General features: G+C 37.3%; 1 protein-coding gene across 11 annotated transcripts; it reads left to right on the top strand.

Moving 5' to 3' along the window:
• Window positions 1-12,213: 12,213 nt before the first annotated feature.
• mpx (myeloid-specific peroxidase) lies at window positions 12,214-21,172 on the top strand. 11 transcript variants are annotated; one of them, XM_067574458.1, is made up of 20 exons: window positions 12,214-12,282; window positions 12,410-12,475; window positions 12,600-12,687; window positions 12,906-13,081; window positions 13,300-13,432; window positions 13,893-14,019; window positions 14,109-14,315; window positions 14,414-14,777; window positions 16,233-16,393; window positions 16,498-16,756; window positions 16,843-17,013; window positions 17,108-17,345; window positions 17,517-17,734; window positions 17,932-17,972; window positions 18,210-18,263; window positions 18,510-18,563; window positions 19,054-19,107; window positions 19,598-19,651; window positions 20,138-20,191; window positions 21,008-21,172. In XM_067574458.1, the coding sequence occupies exons 2-20, from the start codon at window positions 12,412-12,414 to the stop codon at window positions 21,029-21,031; spliced, it is 2,541 nt and encodes an 846-aa protein (XP_067430559.1). In that variant the 5' UTR covers window positions 12,214-12,282; window positions 12,410-12,411; the 3' UTR covers window positions 21,032-21,172. The 11 variants fall into 11 exon arrangements, with proteins under 11 accessions (XP_067430559.1, XP_067430563.1, XP_067430560.1 ...); XM_067574462.1 differs by lacking the exon at window positions 19,598-19,651; XM_067574459.1 differs by lacking the exon at window positions 19,054-19,107.
• Window positions 21,173-21,479: the final 307 nt, after the last annotated feature.

The following is a 21,479-nucleotide window of genomic DNA, read 5'->3' on the forward strand; positions in this document are numbered from 1 at the left end:
TAGACTTACTGGGTCAAAATACATAAGTATGAATAAAACCCCCAAAAAAGTCAGAGGCATAAAGTCTAAAGATAAAATCTAATGGCTGACTTTCCAGGTTTGGTGTTACTTTGTATCAGTCAGTTATCCTTTCTAAACCATACTTGATTAATTAGATTTAATGCCAATGATTGGCACGACAGTTAAACTGATTTAGTGGATTTTGTAATGAATGAGAAAATGTTAAGATAAAAAATGTCCTGAGGACATGAAGCCAGAAGTTGGTCACAGTAGAAAGAGGCTGTAAAAATGATCACTTCCTCAGGCGGTATTTACGTTTCTTGACATAAAACCACAAGAGTAGTTCACTACTTACAGTGTGTGTTTGTGTGAACAACAGGTGAATTACAGCAGTCATGTAGATTAACGTACCTACACACAGCTTTACATGATCAGTAATGTGCATCTTTTTGTATAAAGGAATTCACCTCAAATCCATCTAATGATTAAAATCATGGTCTGAGAAGTTCATAGATTGAGTTTGGCATAATTCATGTATAGAAAAGAAGTTAAATTCATAATCATAGTTAGTAAAAAATCTGACTAAGTGCACAGAATAGTTGTTTAAAAGGTTTATTTGTTACAGTTAATGTGTTCATACAGTATGTTTTCAACATTCCTTTTACCTGAGATAATCTTTTTGTCTACAATATTTTGTCAAGCTAAGCAACTCAATGTAGACAAAATATATGATGCAAAATGACAAATTCAGTAAGATGTTAAATCAGTACCAACTTGTGAATTAATTACAAGGCAGGATGCCACTTTGTAGAGCAGTAACAGAAATATTTGCAGTTTGATGTTGAAAGACCTGGATCATCCATCCGGGCATCAAAGTTGACTCATACTTTTAGTCCGACCCTGAAAAGAGGAGCATGGATATAATATGTTTTATGATCTATTAAATTTGTGTTTCATTATCTTAACATTTTCCACCTTGAGAGCAGGGCTGCAACTAATAATTATTTTCTCGATCAATCGTTTGGTCTATAAATTGAAAAAGTAGTAGTCTTCAATGAACGATATTGTTTTTTTTATCAAGGAAAACTAAGAAAATCAGAAAATATACACATTTAAGAAGCTGGAATCTGATTTTTTTTGCCATTTTTGCTTGAAAAATTACATGTATACTAACTACTAATGTATACTTGCATCACATTTGAGGGCAATAAATCTGTATAACTGCACACATGTAGTACAATAGTTGTCACAGAAAATGACTTGACAACAACTTTGATAATTGATTAATAACTGAAATAAATTTTCTACCAAAAATGTCAAACATTCACTGAGTCCAACTTCTCAAATGTGAGGATTTGCACCTCCTTCAATACTGGGAAATTGTGAAGGGGAATTTTTCACAATTTTCTGACATTCAATAGACTAAACGATTAATTTGTCAAAAAATAATTGATCTCTTATGCAATTGATCATGAAAATCATCAGACTCACCTACAGGTGCCTCCTGCAGCTAACACATTCGGACAGCAATACATGTGATCCTTGGCACGGCTTTTTTCAAGAGTAAATGCACCAGTTTCTTGTGATCCTTGGTGTCCAATACCTGACACATTGCATGGTCGGGATTATTTTGACAAAATTTATCCAGTAATTTAGTCAGAATGTCCTGCAGAAGAACAGGATGTAAAATAAAGATAATAGTGAGCCTGCATATCTTACACACACAGTCTACAGTGCTGTCTGATGGAAGTAAAGTGTCTGTATGGGTGTGCAGGACAAAGAGATACTATTTGTTCATGTGCTCACGAATGTGTTGCTTCACTGCGAAAATGTGATTTGCTTCAATCAGATCCATCCATTTGATAATACGTTCACAGAATAGGCATGTGGGCTCCTCCTTTTTTGACAGACAGAAATGAAAGGTGGAGTTAAGCACAAAGAGATAAAAATGTTAATATTCCTTTTATCAAATGTTCCCTCCAAGTTTTAGCTAACTGACCTCTTTCAATAGATCATCTTCAGACACCAAGTGACAGAAGTGAAGGAATCTGCAGGGAGACTGTGATTTCTACAAAGAGAGGGATCGAACACTTTCTTTGTTGAGGATAAACCTCTCAAAAGAATCAGAAATATACAGAAAGCAAAGACAACAGGACTCAGGAATATTATACTGGGAAACATTAAAGCCTGCAACTTACCAGATAAGCAGTGATCACGCCAGTAACCACTGGTATCATCTTTGTTTTGCAGACTTTGTCAAAAGGGTCTGATAGCTCATCACAGAGCATATCAAGGAAGGCTGTGAAGTTTCTCTGAAATAAAGGTATGTATTAGCTACATAGGTGACATTTCAGTCAGTCATGTCACAAAACAGCTGTTCAGGCTGAGTGAGACAGATGGGCAAGCATCCATGGCTTGTCCAGTTTTAATTAGTTGCTGGTGGGAACACTGAGTTCAGCTCATAGTGGAAAATAGAAGTTGAAATAAAAAAAAAACCTCATTCCAGTATGTTACAGGGAGCTATTTGTTTACATTTCTCTAATCTTGCGGTCAAAGGGGAAGCTAATATTAGTTGTTTACAAAGTTTCATAATCAGTGTCTGGAATCAAAGTACAAAAAATGTAAACAATTTTGTTTTATGTGTACACAGATGCATTTATACATTTATATACAATGAATAAAGTGTCCGTTCATCAAATCCTATAGTTTGGTTCATTCCAGCTGAGACATACTGTGTAGGTTTTATATAAAGGGCACACATTCACATTATAAAATAACATCTCAACATGTTGAGAGATATTTTTTATATTTCGTCCACTCCATTTATGTCCATGAGAGCAGACTTAATAAGGCAGGATTTGGTTTGCTGTTGTTTGGAGTTTATTTGTTTTGGCTTCCTGATACTAAGCTGCTGTGATGTTAACCTAGTGTAACCCGGTGACGTGGACATTGCAGATTGGGTTAATTAAGCAACTGGATGGCACTGGAACTGAGCCCTTGAACTATATCACCAAATCTGGGAAGGTCGTGAGTGCAATCTCTAATCCGGGAAGGCTGATGGAAGTGTGCCACGGTATTGATATCCTGGCATTGTCACATGCCTTTTCTAAATTTTATCTCTGTCCTGAAGCAAACTAATGAGCCAAATACATTTTCCGGGTGTTGAAGTCCAACTTGAGGGGCACTTGACAAATTACACATTGACATATATACACAGTATCTACTCTCATGTGCAGCACTTTCTCCAATCAGAGTCTACAGAAACGTTCATAAATCACCCACTGATGTAGGTCAGTACCATCTCATTTTAATGCAACTTCCATTTTATTGCTCCTGCTCTCATACTGTGCCCAGTGTGCAGGACACAGACATACACTTCCCTTTGAAATTATTTTCAAATTTCAAATAACATGCAGGAAAACAAGGCCCCGGGATATCCATGGTTTAAATCCAGCAGCAGTTTTCACATCTTTAATTATAAAATGTTTTGAAAGTTAAGAAAGTCTGTGTGTTTGTGTGTGTGTGTGTGTGTGTAGCAATCAGATCCAATGTCCTTACATCAAACAGATCTTATCATATTTACAAATGTTGTTATGAGAACATACGTAAATACAAAGTTGATTCTGTAGCGTCTTACTAGGATATCTAGAATAATCATATGCAGCTGGTATACAATGAATAATAAATAATAACAATAAATTGTGCTTTGAACTAAACATGCTGTCCAAAAGGATACAAATAAATTATTTTAATTAATGATTTATAGAGTACAAGCCTTTGTTTGGCCATTATACTGTAGAATAGGTTTAGTTGTGTTAAGATTAACTGGTCAGAGACATTTATAACAGACATCTTGTGACACATCAAGAGATCATTTACCATTAGTGCTTGGTTTCCATAGAAATGCTCACCAAACTTTTGGCACATTTCACCATGTGTCTTGATTTATGTCCCGTAGCTCATGTTGAAGCACTATCCTCTGCTGCCTCTATTAATATACTTTCATTATCTCACTTAAAGATAGTCTTGTGTTATCGCTTTAACATTTTCATTGTTTATTTAACTATTATACTCTACTATGTGCATTATTTTTTGGTCTTGTTTTTGTGCTTTTTTTTCATACTAACAGTCTTTACTATCAGTATTACAGAGACTTATGTCAGGTATGATCACTGACGTGTTGCCAGTAATTGTTAGAAAACCTGGTGGCAAATCAAATGTCAATCTTACCCAGTCGATCTTGTTCTGCTTTTGTGTCTGTAAGATATGATTTCCTCAAAAGCTTTTTGTTTAATCTCATCTTCGCCCGCCGATGCCAGTGGTAGGACTTAAAACCTGTCTGCGTATTTACAAGAACAATCATTACCAATGCAGTCCTAAGTCATACAATTTAGGTTTATTCTTAATGTCAACAAATCACAGATGCGGGTTATTAAACCAGCTTGTTAAAAGTATCTGTTTGACAACACAGCTCTTAACATTTTGAAAACTGTATTGCTTTTTATCCATTTCCCTGAGGACATAACAGAACATTGTTTTATAATTATTATTAAAATTCTGTGTACATTATCAGTGTCTCAAATGGAAGCGTTAGTAAATGCATTTGAACATTGGCATCCCAACATGCCAGATGTTACATGCTCAATGTCAGCATGTTAATATTCAATACTTGTCTTGCCTTCACATATATTTATTATGCTAACAGTGGGAATGTTAAGTTCAGCATCTTAACATTCAGCCTCAGAGATCAAAGTTAAGTATAAAGTGCAGCTTATATTGCAGAAAGTTGTACAGAGTCCAGCAATATAAAGCTATGCCTTATAAGCTGCATCTGAGATGTCCTAAATGTACTGTACAGAATATATCTAGTATGTTTCTGATATGTAACAAAATGGCTGCTTTCTCTGGCGCCACCCTCAGGCTAAACTTTACATTTGAGGCCCACATGATGAGGGTCTAAGAATAACAAAGCTGCCTCTTCACTTTTCTTTCATTCATCAACTTTATTCTCTTGAGTATAATAAACACTTCTCATCTAAATTAACATGTTTCTGTAACACTTTACTTTAAGTCCCCTATTTAGCATTTATAAGCAGTATACAAACATTGAAACTGGGGAAAACACACTATAATGAAATTGTAAGAATATATAAGTGTTTATTAATGTATTTGTCAATAACTAGAACTCCTCCTGTGGACACCCATAAGTGGAGACTGATGTATATACAGATAATAAATGGCAAAATAATACATTTGTAATAATATAAAATGTCTTCATAGGACAGGTTACAGTCATTAATTAACACTTAAATGTCCTTATATTTGCTTTTAACTACATTATAGTATGTTATAAACCATTAATGAAATGTTTGTAATGGGACCCTTTTAAAGTAAGTCCTGAAGTCTAAGAGTCAGTTCTGGCATTAGTGAATGAGCTACGAAGTATGAAATCAATCAGGGAATCCATTTTGTTATAAGAAATATGGACAATCTTCTTTTTTGTTTCAGCAAAAATCATATTATAACAAAGTCCATCATACAAATAAAGCCACTGAATCATTATCTGTATAACAGTAGTTAATACAGAAATCATGTAATTACGTTAGCACTATTTTCTTTAGAAAACAGATAAACCTCCGGTGTTGTTTGTTTTGTTTTGTTGAATACTGTCAGATTGTAGTTGTTGACTTGAACAGTAAATGTGCAGTAAAAAAAACAAAACCTCACGTGTGTGTCAAGTGGTGCTATTTTTATCTTGATTTAAGGTTTCCCAGACATGTTTTCACATGCTTATCTTTATGATCAGTAGTTTATGGCAGAGTATGTGTGTCATTAATTCAAAAGTCTTTAGTGTGTCTGTTTTACACTAAACATTATTATGATCAAGCTTGAGGTGCAAACAGCTGATCTTTGTTTGATGTTCTTCATTTGAGCACTTTTACAACAGAGAATTGCATTGCCTAATAAGCATTTATGATGCGCGTTTTATTTTTATAATATGGAAATAAAAATAGACCCGTTGAAGCAGGGGCGGCCCGCGGCATTGGTCAAATAGGCGGTCGCCTAGGGTGCCAAATGAGTGGAACTGTTTTTTTACCAACAGGTGTTGTTGTATACAACTTCCTGAAATACACACTTGTTTTCCCTTCTTAGTGTTTTCTTCTCTTTTTCCCCATTGACTTGCATTAGTTTTGATGTGGTTTGTTTCGTCAGTTTTCACCCAACAGCCAAACAAAAAACATTCAATGAATGGCACATTGACCCCCATTTGCTTTTTTTTATCTGGAGTACTGGGCGGATTTTGTCTGGGCTGGAGATATCAGCAGAAAGTGGGCGGGATTCCATGACACATTGCAACATTTTTGTCAGTTTCTTCCTCCTCACCTTACATGTTTGTGCTTTTTCTTTGTCTTTCTTTCATAGCTTATCTTGCACATGGCTGCTTCCCCCCTGCTACGAATTTTACACAGCTAGCTCATATTCTCCAGGTAAATAACAAGTGCTTCTGTGCAAAATGTAATTCACCTACAGTTGAACATGGAGACATTGAAGCCTTTTGTCTGCAGTGTTTTTGACTGAGCTGTGGACACCAATCACCACAAAGAAATTACTACCTATTTGTATGTTTTTTAATGTTTATTTGTACAGGGACAAGCATATAGCATGAACCAATGCCACATAACACATAGCACAAAACACAAAACTCAACAAGAAAATACATACAAAACAGCACAACATAAACAATGATACAATAACAATTTCATAGAACAACAAGCACCAGATCATTCACGACTACATCTACACCAATGATCCCTCTTTACAATCAATTTGAGTTTAAAATGATCCCAGTCATGATCCATTTTGAGTTCTATGGGTAAGGAGTTCCACACGCTGATCCCCAGGACAGAAAAAGCCGCCTGTCCAAGTGAGGATTTACGAGAGAGCACCTTACAATTCCCGGTAGACGCACCTCTTGTTACTGCAACCCTGAGAGAGAGATACCATGATGTCACTGAGCACATGAGGAGCCTGGTTAGCACATTTAATAAAATTATCAAAACGTAACATATTTAATTTCTTAAGAACATGACAGTGATATGGTCTTAATGTCTTCTGTCTAGAATTTTAATTGCTCGATTATAAATCATCATAAGAGGCTTGATTTTTGTACATGATACATTATTTACAGTAATTTTATACTACATGAGTTTATCCACCTAATCGACACACGTTTCTGTGCTTCGACCAAACTTCTGTTCTGTGTGACTGATTTGAATCAATGCTGGAAAGCAGACATCCAGATGTTAAAAGGGCCAGAGGTGAAAATGTAACTTCATATTAGTAAACGTGTTCAGTTGTAAGACGTGGATAAACTTACTGAAACTGCTGCTACATACCCAATGCACAATACTGTTGTATACACTCGTCACTTTCACATTCATACATAAAATCTCTTTTTGTATATAGTGTTATATTTTATTCATATCTCATCCCATCTTTATTTAATTTTTTATCTTATATTCTATATTTTATACGACTAGTGTTCGTATTACTGAGCTGACCTGTTTTCTTGTCCAACACATTTGATTGTACCTTTGACCTTGTATGACTACAAATGACCCACATATGTCTAATAAAACTGAACTGAACTGAACTGCTCTATTAATGACTGTAACAGGGAAGAGGTCATGAGTAAAAAAGTGTTTCTCTTAATTCCAGGCAAAATCTTTCCATGAAAAGGCTTCAGTAATAATAGTTCCTATTTTTTTATGATGAAAAATATCTGTACAAAAGACAAAATGCATCTTGTATTATGTCCCACTAATGATACACACTTGAAAACTTATTCTGTATAATATGCAAAGCTGTAGACATACACAACAAACGTCTGCTGTATGTCCAATAATACCTTTTGTACATGTACTACGCTTGTTGTTGCAATAATCCAATTATACATATAAATAGCTACATTAGATATGCACACAAATATTGAAGCTACATAGGAACTCCACACAGACACTACAGAACATAATTTGCTGATAGCCTGAGTTGTTTTTGAAATATTCACTTGACATTTCAGTGGATTTTGTGTGTAAAAAGCTATTAAATCAATCCTTTACCTTGTACCAGTTCATCATTCATCAAGGGTTAAAAAAATCCCACGAGCCTAGATGAATATATGTGTAGCTCTACCAGTCAAGGATTAAGTCTTCCCACAACTTTCAGTTACATAAAAAAAGGTAGAGAAGGAGAAGAGGAACCCAATAACTTCAGATCTAATGGTCAGATGTCCTGTCACGCAGATATTATGTCTCTCAAATTAGGAATGAAACCTAGAAGCACTGAGGTTAAAGGGCTGTAGGAAGTGTAAGTTTAAGTTGAGGTACATGTATACGTTTACTTATTTGCTGTAATTTAGTAGTTTATAGAAAAAATAAGTAAGTTAATGAAGCATGTGAAGTGTAAAGGCTGTGCACATGTCTCCACGTTTGGCCTATGAATTTGTGTCAAAAAAGGAAATACAGATGAAGAACAGAAAGAAAGATATGACCACAGTTTCCTCAAACTGGCTTTTAGTTTAGCAAGACTCTACATGACCTACACGTGACCTACATAACCTTATACATTAGTCAAACATAATAAGTAATTCTGTTTGTTTAATGGCTTATAAAGGCCCTAATATCCATCTTGAAAATGAAACATTTCCTGGCTGTTTGAGACAGCTGCCATCAGCTCTTGCTCAAATCTGTTGATCTTGATCGTTGTGGTGAGACAAACTCAGACAAAACGTCTGTTAAATGAGGAAGCAGAAAGTTTCTTTTATACATGGATGTTTGCGACAGAACTGATGTTATGCATAAAGCCCTCAGTGATGTACATGGATGGCCACAAGCTCCTGCTCTTCTTTTCTAGCTTTTATATGGGGTTTAATTAAAGTGACTAAATGAAACTGATTGCAGTCACATCAATTTTGGTGTAGTATTAAATTTCCTGCATGTGGGAAACTCCTTTTCGTGTCAGTCTGGGCGAAGATGCCTTGAATTTATTGCCATCATTATGAATTTCACAGTTTCCTTATTGTGTTCATGGAAAAGGTGAGGTCTGCATTAAACCGGCTTGTATACAAAGTTATTGTTGTCATAAATGGCACAAATGACTCATCACCTCTGCTTCCTGGACCGGCTGAATTACTCTTATTACCAACAGCACTATAAGGCATTGTTGACGCTCTGCCTCAGTAAATGATAGTGGTGGAGAGTAACTAGATAGTTTTGCTCAAGTACTGTACTTAAATACAATTTTGAGGTACTTGTACTTTACTTGAGAATATACTTCCACTTCACTACATTTCAGAGGGAAATATTGTACTTTCTACTCCACCACATTTATTTGACAACTTTAGTTACTTTTCAGATGAAGATTTGACGCAACGGACAAGCTTTTAAAATAAAACACATGAGTCTATGAGTTGTTAACAGCTGCACCAAATAGTGGTTTTTCCCTCTAAACTTCTCACATGGTTTCATTTCAATAAATGTTCATGTGATCCGATATTTCACCAAAAATCAAAGATTAGAGAAAAAGTCCAAAAACTGAAAACAGATTTGTGTATCAGTATTTTGTTTTTTCTTCTTTCCTCTCCCATTAATCATCTCATGACCCCTCAGATTTATCTGGTGACCCTTTAGAGGGGCCTGACCCCTAGGTTGGCAGCCACTGGGCTAAACTAGCTAACTGTATCTAAAGTAGCTCAAACTAGCTCCACCTCCAGCAGCTACAACAGTAACATGCTGCTTACACACTGATGCCTCAGTAATTAATAATCTAATAATGTCATATATAATGATATATCAGTCAGAGGGAGCAAATGAGTACTTTTACTTTAAGACTTTAAGTATAGTTTACTGCTAATACTTATGTACTTTTACTTAAGTAAGATTTTTCATGCAGGACTTGTAATGGAGTATTTGTTTACTGCCACTGCTAAAACCCGGTGTTCGTGTTTTTAATTATACAATGTTTCTGCTTCTGTCTGTACAGAATTGTTGCTTGATTGTAAAAGTCAAATTTCTCAACAAGTTCACAAGAAAGCGGACGCTCACCAACCATCTCACTGGTGAAATGTGATTTCTTGCTACATCCTGAAGTTGACCAACAATGTTTCAGCCATCGCTGTAAATTTCTACTTCTTGAACTTCCTTCAAAAGGGGAACTGGACACGGTTAGTGCAACTCTCCTGTGCAAGCAGACAAACTGAAATCTCATGTTGAAACTGCTGAAATTAAAAATAGTCTTTCTAGTGCATGAAAATTCCCTTAACATGAGAAGAAACCAAAGAATCATGTTTACTGTCAATCACTTGTATTCACTTTAGTGCAACTTGTTCCTCAGCTTTTTAATTGTGTCTCCTTTTAAACCATTTTAGTTAAAATTTTGTCTGTAAATAAGTTTGAAGTCAAAAGGGTGGATAGTGTGCACATAGTGGGTTCAGGTACAGGACAAACACAGCATACAAATTTGCAGAGGTCGAAACATTGCATCAATGAACTTTTGGGGAGTTTGCGCATTTCAGTGTGCACCCAACCTTTCCCTTTTCTTTAAATAATTTTTACACCTCACTAGGTTTAAACAATGGCCAAGGTGGGATGTCCGATCAATCTGCAGGGTGTTTAGGATCCTGATTCAAATTTTGCAGTCAGAAGAGTCATAATTAAATCAAATTCCCAATGAGATCCTGTAGTCTGAACTAGTTAACAATAGAATCCAGAACACTTTGCCGTAATCTGTCATTTAATTTGTAATGGTGTTTTTTAGAGGTTATTTAAGGGTTTTTAGTGTATTGGGCTTATATGATGACATAATGGCCCACAAATAAGTTGTTCACATTATCAGTAACAATCAGTTAGTTATTGAATGCCAGGCTTTCAAGGGCTCATTTCTAAAACCTCCAGGTTCCTTGTTTTATTATCAATGACCATTTTGTGTGATGACTGTGAAAAAACCATTGTATATAAATACCTCAGACACAGGGCTCCACACCCAAACACTTTTTCAAGGTAAACTTGTGTTTAACCGTATATCTGGCTTTCCTTTTCCTTGTTGTGCAACCATATCTCACACAACCTATTACTTATTTACCTGTGTTGCTGTGTGACTAACACCTTTAGTTAATACACAACTGTTTTGAACTCCTCACTAAAAACTAAATAAAAATGTGATTAGGGATTTTACTCAGAGGCTAATGATGGATTAACTCAAGATTCAAGAGACTTAATGGCCATTTGCACAGGCACAGGGTACATGAACACTGGAAATCTTCTGCGGTTCACTCAGTCAGGTTAAAAAAAAACAACAATTTTGCAGTGAATTAAAAAAATTAAGTTAAAAAGAGAATCAAAAGAGAGAAGCAAGGTCTGAGAGATATTACATCATCAACACTTGTTTGCACTCCAACAATTATTCAAAGTAACTGATGGGTAAACTGTGCTCATTAGTATTTTTTATCATTGGAAACAAGTGTTAATGACTTCCTCTTCTCACTGACTTTCTCAAGTTGATCAGTTTCTGTGTGGTAACAGTGGCAATATGGCAACAACAGATGAGTAAACACCACCACAACACTGTCCTAATCCCCTTTATGAAAACAAAAATGAACAAGGCAACAATAAAACCTCTCCTAAGACTATTTGCTCTGGGGAAAAATACTAGAACCAATTAAATTAAATTAATTTAAAAAATCAAATTTAAAAAATATAAGAAAACAGTCCAAACCTCCTTCATGATAAAAAACAGGCTTGAAGGCTAGAAGATTAGTGCATAAAAGTAGACAACATTATTTCTAAAATCTGTCTGTAATGGTCCTTAAAAACACATCTATATTAAAATTATAATAATCAATAAGAGTATGGTTTATTCATATAGCTTCATGTTAAAATACTAAAAAGCTAACAAACTGATATCATCACTGTTACTGTTACTGATGTCCATTATCACCACTTCCAGTAGCACTTGTTATGGGCCTTATTATATTGTTTTCTAAATAATAAAGTACATATCTCTTATCAACTGACCAAAAACAATAACTGATAAGAACAAAAGATCTCCCTCAGCAAAGTGACAAGGAACAAGGAACTGTTTTTTACCGCCTGTGACTTCACCTGGACAACCCAGGGGGGCGAGGCCTCAGTGTATAAAAAAGAATGACAACAGGTCGGGACAACACAGCATACTCCAGATCTCAAAGATCATCTGCAATCTTCACAGGTACCTTCACTGGCACAGGTAATGAGATTTCTTTTTCTTTGTTTGGATGCTTTATAGATTTTTATTCGTATTTGTGTGTGCATCTTAACAAATGCAGTGAATGTAGTTTTAGTGCTAATGAATTGTGTTTGATTGTTTGTTTCAGAGATGCTTTTCTCTGTCCTTCTTTTGCTGGGCATCTGCCTGGTGCCGGCTCACGCCGAGCAAGCAGGTAGACTACATCGTTCACACTGCAGACACATTTCTAATTTCTATTTATACCTGAATTTGTCTGTGTTACATCAGTGTATAGTCAACTTTCAAATCCTTTGGTTAAATGCGTTGTTTCTTTGCAGGAAAATATCTCGGCAGTCCTTTCCTTCAAGACTGTTTTGAGGAGGCAAAGAAAATTGTGGATGATGCATACAAGTACTCCAGGGAAGAGTGAGTTCATTTTAAGGCTTCATTTCATCTCACAGAGTAAAAAACAAGATTATTTGTCAGATTAATTCTGCATAAATGTAAAATTAAAAGCTTTTTCTTTGGCAGGCAAGCTATTATTTACAGTAACTCTGTAGCTCAGTAATTGTAAGTTACAGAACCTCCATTAGGACCACAATTTAGGACTTAAGTATTCAACTGTGTGACTTTTTCTCCTCCAGGAGTCTGCATCGAGTCCGCAGGGATGTGGTGAGACCTCAAGATATTCTTCGTCTCCTGAAGCAGCCTCGTGGAGACACACGCTCAGCTGTGAGATCTGCAGACTACATGGGACAAACCCTCCGTCTGGTGCACGACAGGGTGCACCATGTGCACAAACGCTCACTCAACGCAACAGGTCAGACACGGCACACAGCACCCAAACAAAAAAAGACACACACAAACATATTGTTTTTGTGACAACTTTTCCTGGTTCTGGTTGAGGGTCTGAGGTTTATTCTTTCATAAAGATGGCATTGTGAAGCACTTCAAAGCTGTAATTAAGGACTAGACATAAATTAGACAGACATGCATACACACTGGAAACCCATTAAATGTGTCTTCTGCATCTTTTAGATTTGCTCACTACAGAGGACCTGGAAAGGCTTGCCGCTATAACCGGATGTGCTGCTCGAACCAGAATTCCATCCTGCCGTACCACACAAAACATTAACAAGTATCGCACAATCACGAGCGTCTGCAACAACCTGTAAGAGATACTTGAATATCATACTTTATATTAAATATGTTAGAGTGAAAAGGGTTAGCTTCTGTATTTTGTCTGCTATAACACCATCATACATACAGTTTTACATGCAAATATTATTTTTATGTAAACTGAAACCTTAAGTTTAAATTCTTTTGTCAAAAAACTTAACCAGGCATATTTTAATTTCCTAAATTTCTGCATTTTGGTTACCTGTTTTGACTTCTTGCTTTCCAGTTATATTTAGGAAAAAAGTTAAGTTTGTGTTTAATTAAGGGCAACTTGGCAAGAATTGGTTGATTTTGTGACAGAGTCTCTTAGATTTAACAGTGCTTACTTTGAGAGAAAATGCTTGTGAAATACACCAAAATGTCTTAGGCCATACACCGCAGAAGATGTGTCCACTTTTCTGGGATTTCTCAAGCAGTGTTTCTAAACATGGACATTTCTTGTTCGCTTTTAGAAACAAACCTCGCCTCGGAGCCTCCAACACTCCCTTCCGCCGCTGGCTGCCCGCTGAATATGACGATGGCATCTCCCAACCAAAAGGATGGAACAACCGAAGGATCAACAACTTCCTGCTCCCCCTGGTACGATCTTGATGACAGTCGCTTAAAAGACAGTTTTATTGAGAAATACTGATATGAATTGAAACCAACCATTTCTGCTCTGATCTCAGGTCCGACAAGTGTCCAATAACATCCTCAGTACAAATGACGGAGGTGTGGTTAGCGACAGAGAATTCACTCACATGGTGACCTTGTTTGGCCAGTGGAACGACCACGATCTCACCTTCACACCCTTCTCCCCCAGCATCCGCTCCTTTAGTAATGGGGTGAACTGTGATGAAAGCTGTGAGCGAACTGAGCCGTGCATCCCCATCGCGGTTGGTGTCAAAACTCAAACTCAAACCCAAACACTTGGATGTTGTTTTCACTAAAAGATTCTATCCATAACCTTTTGACTTCTGTCTCCTAAAAACAGATTCCTCCCAATGACCCCCGTATTCGCCCAGGCCCAGAGAGCTGCATCCCTTCGTTTAGATCAGCCCCTGTTTGTGGAACAGGATTCTCAGCCTACAATTTTGGCGGAGAGCCCAACAAGAGAGAGCAGATCAATGCCCTGACAGCCTTCCTGGATCTCAGCCAGGTTTACGGCTCTGAGGACAAGCTTGCCCTCTTTCTTCGTGACCTCGATAGGGATGATGGGCTGTTGCGAGTGAATGCAGAGTTCAAAGACAACGGGCGTGAGCTGCTGCCCTTCCACCCTATGCAGGTGAAAATGTGTGCCACTCGTGGAAGAGTCACCAACAACACAAATGCCAAAGAAGTGCCCTGTTTCATTGCAGGTCAGTCATCTTGGCTTTATAAATAGTACTTAATTAATGTTTAGTAGATAGTAATAATTTGAGTTGCCAGGTTGTGAAAAAAAACTGTTGTGCCTCCTCTAGCATAACATCTGTCTAAATTTTCTTGATGATTGGGAAAAAAGTGAGAAAACCATGATCCTTCATTGATGATTTATTAACCTTTATAACAGCCTTGATGGCTTATTAGAAAATAAATATTTGATAAAGCGTCATGTTTTTGTCACTTTATAAAAAGACATCAGGTCTGCAGTTATAAATGTTGGTAAATCATGGTGGTAGTTTTCAATATAATAATCCATCAAGTGTGCATTTTAATAATTTGCACATAACTGTTCAAAAAAATAATGCAAGAAATATCAATAATATGAGAGTCTTCATATCTAATGGCCGTTTCACGATGATCCATATGAACTTTTTCTGATCTGCTGCCCCTGTATTTTTGGTTACGTTTAGGCATCTAAATCTACTTTGTTGAGGTTAGGAAACCTTGATTTCAACAGAAATCAAGGTTGACTGTTGGTAGGAAACAGGATGTGAACTTCTATCTTTGATGTCAAAATCACACATTTTGCATGCACAGCCATGCACCCTGACCTCCAGGTCTTTGCTATTGGAAATGTAAACATAGGTCATTTGAGCATTTAAACATTTTTTTTTCTGGTGAAAACTGTCAGGCCATTAAAAGTAAATTAACTAAGCTAATTAAAAAGAGAAAGCAAGCTACATTGTTCTAATTTATGGCAAGTAGCCGATATGAGGGGGGGATGAGGGGATATGCCATCCCCCTTGTTAGCAAAACGACCAAAATGCAACCTCCTTGTTAACCTTCCATCCCCCTCTCCATCCCCTAGTAGCAGAGAGAGTGCAGGGATAGAGAGGTTGTTTAGTTGAATATGTTAGTCTGGTCGGTCTGACACATTGATCCTTTATCTGACTGAGATTTGTGCAAGGCCCAGTCAATGGCTCTGAAATATCAGTAGCACAACTGCGCTGTGTATTGATAAATCCATGGCGCTATCTGTGGTGCTGAAGTAGCAGACGGATTTGCAATTGCACCTTTTTCTCTCTGTCCTGCCCCTCTGTCAGTTTCATCTTGGATCTACAATATTTTCTAAACTATATATTATAAATAGTCAATTATATACTATATTGTAGTCTATATACTCTATAGAGTAGTGTCACCTTCATGAGTAGCAACGTGCAATCACAGAAATATTCAGACCAAGCCACCTCTGTAACAAAATATTTTAGGGGAGACATGAATACAGATACTGTTTTTACTATATTATTTACTAAAGTATTAATGAATTCACTAAATAATTTATTATTTACAACTCACAATAGAAATAGATGCCAAACATCTGAGTCTAAAGAGGAAATTAACTCCTCTGATCAAGGATAATATTTGATGCCTGCTGCATTTCTGTCCTTAAGGTGATACCCGTGTGGATGAGAACATCGCTCTGACCTCCATCCATACACTGTTTTTGCGCGAGCATAACCGCCTGGCTCGACAACTAAAGAGAATAAACCCACACTGGGACAGTGAGACGCTCTACCAAGAGGCTCGCAAGATCATGGGTGCTTACACACAGGTAGCTAAACCTGAGAATCATTAAGCATATACATTTATATTTTCATCTCCAAAGTATGTGTCATACAGAATAAACAATAATAAACCCCCCTCTGTGTCTATCAGGTGTTTGTGTTCCGGGACTACCTGCCACACATTGTGGGTGACGAAGCAATGAAAAGACAGCTTGGCCGTTACCCAGGCTACAATCCCAACATTGACCCCAGCATCTCCAATGTCTTTGCAACAGCAGCCTACCGCTTCGCCCACTTGGCCATTCAGCCGTTCTTAGCCCGTCTGGATGCCAACTTCAGAGAAAACCGTCAGTTCCCTAATGTCCCCTTGTTCAAGGCCTTCTTTACCCCCTGGAGAATCATCTTTGAGGGTGAGTTGTACAAAAAAAAATCTAACTTATGAGTCACTCTGTCTTAAACTGTCACCTTAATATATCATACTGTTTTTTCTCTCCAGGTGGCATTGACCCTCTGCTGAGGGGTCTGATTGACCGTCCTGCTAAGCTGAACACTCAGGATCACATGATGGTTGATGCTCTGAGGGAGAGGTTGTTCCAGTTTGTGATGGAAATGGCTTTGGACCTGGGTTCTCTCAACATGCAGAGGGGACGTGATCATGGCTTGCCTGGTACATTCCTCACTGATTTTCAGACTTTGAATTTTCTGCTTAAAGTTTCATTTATCCTCATGCTTCTTGTTGCTCTTGTTGTTCACTCCACTAGGCTACAACGCCTGGCGCAAGTTCTGTGGCCTGTCACAGCCCAGGAACCAGGTAGAGCTTGGTCGGGTTCTGAACAACAGCAACCTGGCCCGCAGACTTCTGCAGCTCTACGGTACACCTGACAATATCGATGTCTGGCTGGGAGGTGTTGCAGAGCCGTTTGTCCGCGGTGGCCGTGTGGGGTCTCTGTTCGCCTGTCTTATCGCAAACCAGTTCAAGAATATCCGCCAAGGTGACAGGTCAGTATGTCAACTAATACATTTTGTTTTGTTTGTTTTGTTTCTTTCATTTTCAAACATATACATTTTTCAATGTTTGTCAGATATAGTCAGTTATTTTATCAATTTATATCAAATGTCTGCTGCTGACTGATTACACTATCACAAAATAAATGTCTTCTTTTGAAATAGGCTGTGGTACGAGAACCCGGGTGTCTTCACTCCGAGACAGAGGTCTACCCTGTCCCGTGCTTCCCTGTCCAAGATCATCTGTGACAATACCGCCATCACTTCCGTCCCCAGAGACGTATTCAACCTTCAGACACGCAAGAACCCACGCATCCGCTGCGCCTCCATCCGCAGCCTGGATCTGATGGCCTGGAGGGAGAGACCATGTACAGGGAACTCAGGTGAAACATCACACGGCCAAACATTTTTGCTGCAGGGGGAGCTCTAAACATTCACAAATTCACTCATTTGTCACCCACTATATTTTTCATTCTGTGTTTAACATGGGTTGTTTATTTCTTCACTATATATTCTTTCATATATACTATCACCTGTATATATGAAAATCATTCTTCATATGTGGTGTTTGACCTTGCAGGCCCGGGTGATGATAACTGTGATGAAGTCAGTAGATCACAGGTTGGTGTTAACAAGTGGTACTCACATTTCAACAGCACAATGAAGCCACACCTCCTTTAATTACGCATTCAGATCATGCAAACACTTGTTGTTCTTAACTTTTTGTCACTAACTTGGTGAAAGGGGTCCTTACTCCAAAAGAAAACATTCATGGTTCACTGATGCAAGCACATTTTGAGAAATTTCTTAAATCATGAGGCTAAATAAGCTTAACTTTTATCTCTTCTTGATATGCAGGATGCAGGTTCATTTCCGGACCCCATGGACCACCAGGAACCCCTGGACAACGAGGTAGTAGAAGTAATTGAACACAGGGTATAGATGAGTTAACAGCAGGATTTTGCAAACCTATTTTTTAAACAAATCGATTTATACCAACAGTGTTATTCAGCTTAGACTTGCAGGTTGTTTTAACATCCAAAAAACAGCTGTGATTAAGACCCACAGGAGCTTTAAAAAGATCATTTAAAAAAGTAGTTGGCAACCAGCTGAACTATGGGTAAGTAAGCTTAACTTATACTTCTTCTTGATATGCAGGATGCAGGTTCATTTCCGGACCCCGTGGATTACCAGGAACCCCTGGACAACGAGGTAGTGTGTTCATCCGTTTGCACATCTTTTATGTTGCTGAATGTCCTCTTAAAAGCTCAAAATGTTTATTTAAGATCAAAACTAAACACATACTGACACGATAACAAGTCACAGATGTTAAAATTTTCATTTTTATCTATCAGTTTTACAATGATTGAACGTGGCAATGATTCTAAATTATAATAATAAATAAATTAAAAGGGTAACAAAGCACTTCTCATTTAGCACAACACATTTATGAAAATTTCTAGTCATTGAACACAGGGTTATAGATGAGTTAACAGCAGGATTTTGCAAGTCTACTTTTTAAACAAATAGATTTACACAAACAGTGTTATTCAGCTTAGACTTGCAGGTTGTTTTAGCAAAAAAAATACAGCTGGGATCAAGACCCTCAGGAGCTTTGAAAAGATTATTTAAAAAAGTAGTTTTGGCAACCAGCTGAACTATGGGTAAATAAGCTTAACTTACACTTCTTCTTGATATGCAGGTTGCAGATTCATTTCCGGACCCCGTGGACTACCAGGAACCCCTGGACAACGAGGTAGTGTGTTCATCCGTTTGCACATCTTTTATGTTGCTGAATGTCCTCTTAAAAGCTCAAAATGTTTATTTAAGATCAAAACTAAACACATACTGACACGATAACAAGTCACAGATGTTAAAATTTTCATTTTTATCTATCAGTTTCACAATGATTGAACGTGGCAATGATTCTAAATTATAATAATAAATAAATTAAAAGGGTAACAAAGCACTTTTCATTTAGCACAACACATTTATGAAAATTTCTAGTCATTGAACACAGGGTTACAGATGAGTTCACAGCAGGATTTTGCAAGCCTATTTTTTAAACAAATCAAGTTATACCAACAGTGTTATTCAGCTTAGACTTGCAGGTTGTTCTAGCATCAAAAATACAGCTGGGATCAAGACCCTCAGGAGCTTTAAAAAGATCATTTAAAAAAGTAGTTTTGGCAACCAGCTGAACTATGGGTAAATAAGCTTAACTTATACTTCTTCTTCATATGCAGGTTGCAGATTCATTTCCGGACCCCGTGGACTACCAGGAGCCCCTGGACAACGAGGTAGTGTGTTCATCCGTTTGCACATCTTTTATGTTGCTGAATGTCCTCTTAAAAGCTCAAAATGTTTATTTAAGATCAAAACTGAACACATACTGACACGATAACAAGTCACAGATGTTAAAATTTTCATTTTTATCTATCAGTTTTACAATGATTGAACGTGGCAATGATTCTAAATTATAATAATAAATAAATTAAAAGGGTAACAAAGCACTTCTCATTTAGCACAACACATTTATGAAAATTTCTAGTCATTGAACACAGGGTTATAGATGAGTTAACAGCAGGATTTTGCAAGTCTACTTTTTAAACAAATAGATTTACACAAACAGTGTTATTCAGCTTAGACTTGCAGGTTGTTTTAGCAAAAAAAATACAGCTGGGATCAAGACCCTCAGGAGCTTTGAAAAGATCAAAAAAGTAGTTTTGGCAACCAGCTGAACTATGGGTAAATAAGCTTAACTTATACTTCTTCTTCATATGCAGGCTGCAGATTCATCTCCGGGCCCCGTGGACTACCAGGAGCCCCTGGACAATGAGGTAGTGTGTTCATCCATTTGCACATCTTTTATGTTGTTGCATATCTTATAAAAAGCTCAAAATGTTTATTTAATATCAAAACTAAACACATAGTGACACCATAGCAAGTCACAGTCATTTAAATTTTTATTTTATCAGTTTTACTTAGAACATGACGATGGTGCCAATTCAATTCATTATAATAATGAATTATAAGCACAGGGTTATAGATGAGTTAACAGATGGGTTAACCAAAAATACAGCTGGGATCAAGACCCTCAGGAGCTTTAAAAAGATCATTTTAAAAAGTAGTTGGCAACCAGTTGACTATGGGTAAAATTTTCCAGAGTTGTTCATGATATGGAGAAGCAGAGACATCCATATTTTGGATCAGTGCAAAACTGTCATCAGTTTTGTCTTTTAAAATATTCTATGTTGACAGCACAAAGTAAGGCAATTTTATTTGTATAGGCCTAACACAAGGGAATTTAAAATGTTTAAAAAAGCATTAAGAGAAGAAAATAAAAGAAACTCAGGGCACCTAAATATGATTTTAAAAGAATGAAATAAAATATTATATAAAAATAAGAAAAAATGGATTTAAAACAGAATAAACAGAAAAAATGAAAAATTACAGGTCAGTGTAACAAATAAATGTGACTTTGGAATTCATTGGCAAACAAATAACTGTTAATATAGCATCAATCAATTTATTTTATCAAATTAGATCAAAGGTGAAAATGTGGGTAGTTAGACGGAACCTAATTGTGACAAACCTACAATAAGCTGTACGTTTTACAATATTTTAAAGTAATCTTTACTTTTGTTTCTCTACAGATCCCGCAGGACCCCCTGGCCTGAGAGGCCCTCCTGGATCACCAGCAGTCAGCATCAATGCCATACAGCCACAATCTGCCTTCTCCATCCGCCTGGGCGAGTACAATCCATCCTCTGAGAAAATCATTTGTTTCCGTCAGGTTATCCACAACAAACAGAACCACTACAGCACACAGACAGGTGTATTCACATGCGTCATCCCTGGTGTCTATAAGTTCAGCTTCCTCTGCACATCCTTCACCGGTGCAGGAAGTGTAGACCTGTGGTGTAACAAAGAATTGGTGCTTCGCGGTTTCAAGGTGTATCAGGGAGGCCGCTACTTGTCATCAGGGGACACAGCGCTCCGGCTGGAGAGGGGAGATCAAGTGTGGCTGGAAGCCAGCGACGGGACCTCAGGCCTGAGCCCCTAAAGCTTCTTCTCGGGACACCTGCTTTTCACTGTGAGACACAACCACGTTTATTTTCATTACTC

Source organism: Thunnus thynnus, chromosome 19 (assembly GCF_963924715.1).
Source record: "Thunnus thynnus chromosome 19, fThuThy2.1, whole genome shotgun sequence".
Classification (NCBI taxonomy): domain Eukaryota; kingdom Metazoa; phylum Chordata; class Actinopteri; order Scombriformes; family Scombridae; genus Thunnus; species Thunnus thynnus.

Coding starts and splice junctions, on each gene's coding strand:
- mpx (XM_067574458.1), top strand. CDS start 12,412: ATGCTTTTCTCTGTCCTTCTTTTGCTGGGCATCTGCCTGGTGCCGGCT. Junction 12,688..12,905: donor TACAAGTACTCCAGGGAAGA/GTGAGTTCATTT, acceptor TTTCTCCTCCAG/GAGTCTGCATCGAGTCCGCA. Junction 13,082..13,299: donor ACGCTCACTCAACGCAACAG/GTCAGACACGGC, acceptor TGCATCTTTTAG/ATTTGCTCACTACAGAGGAC.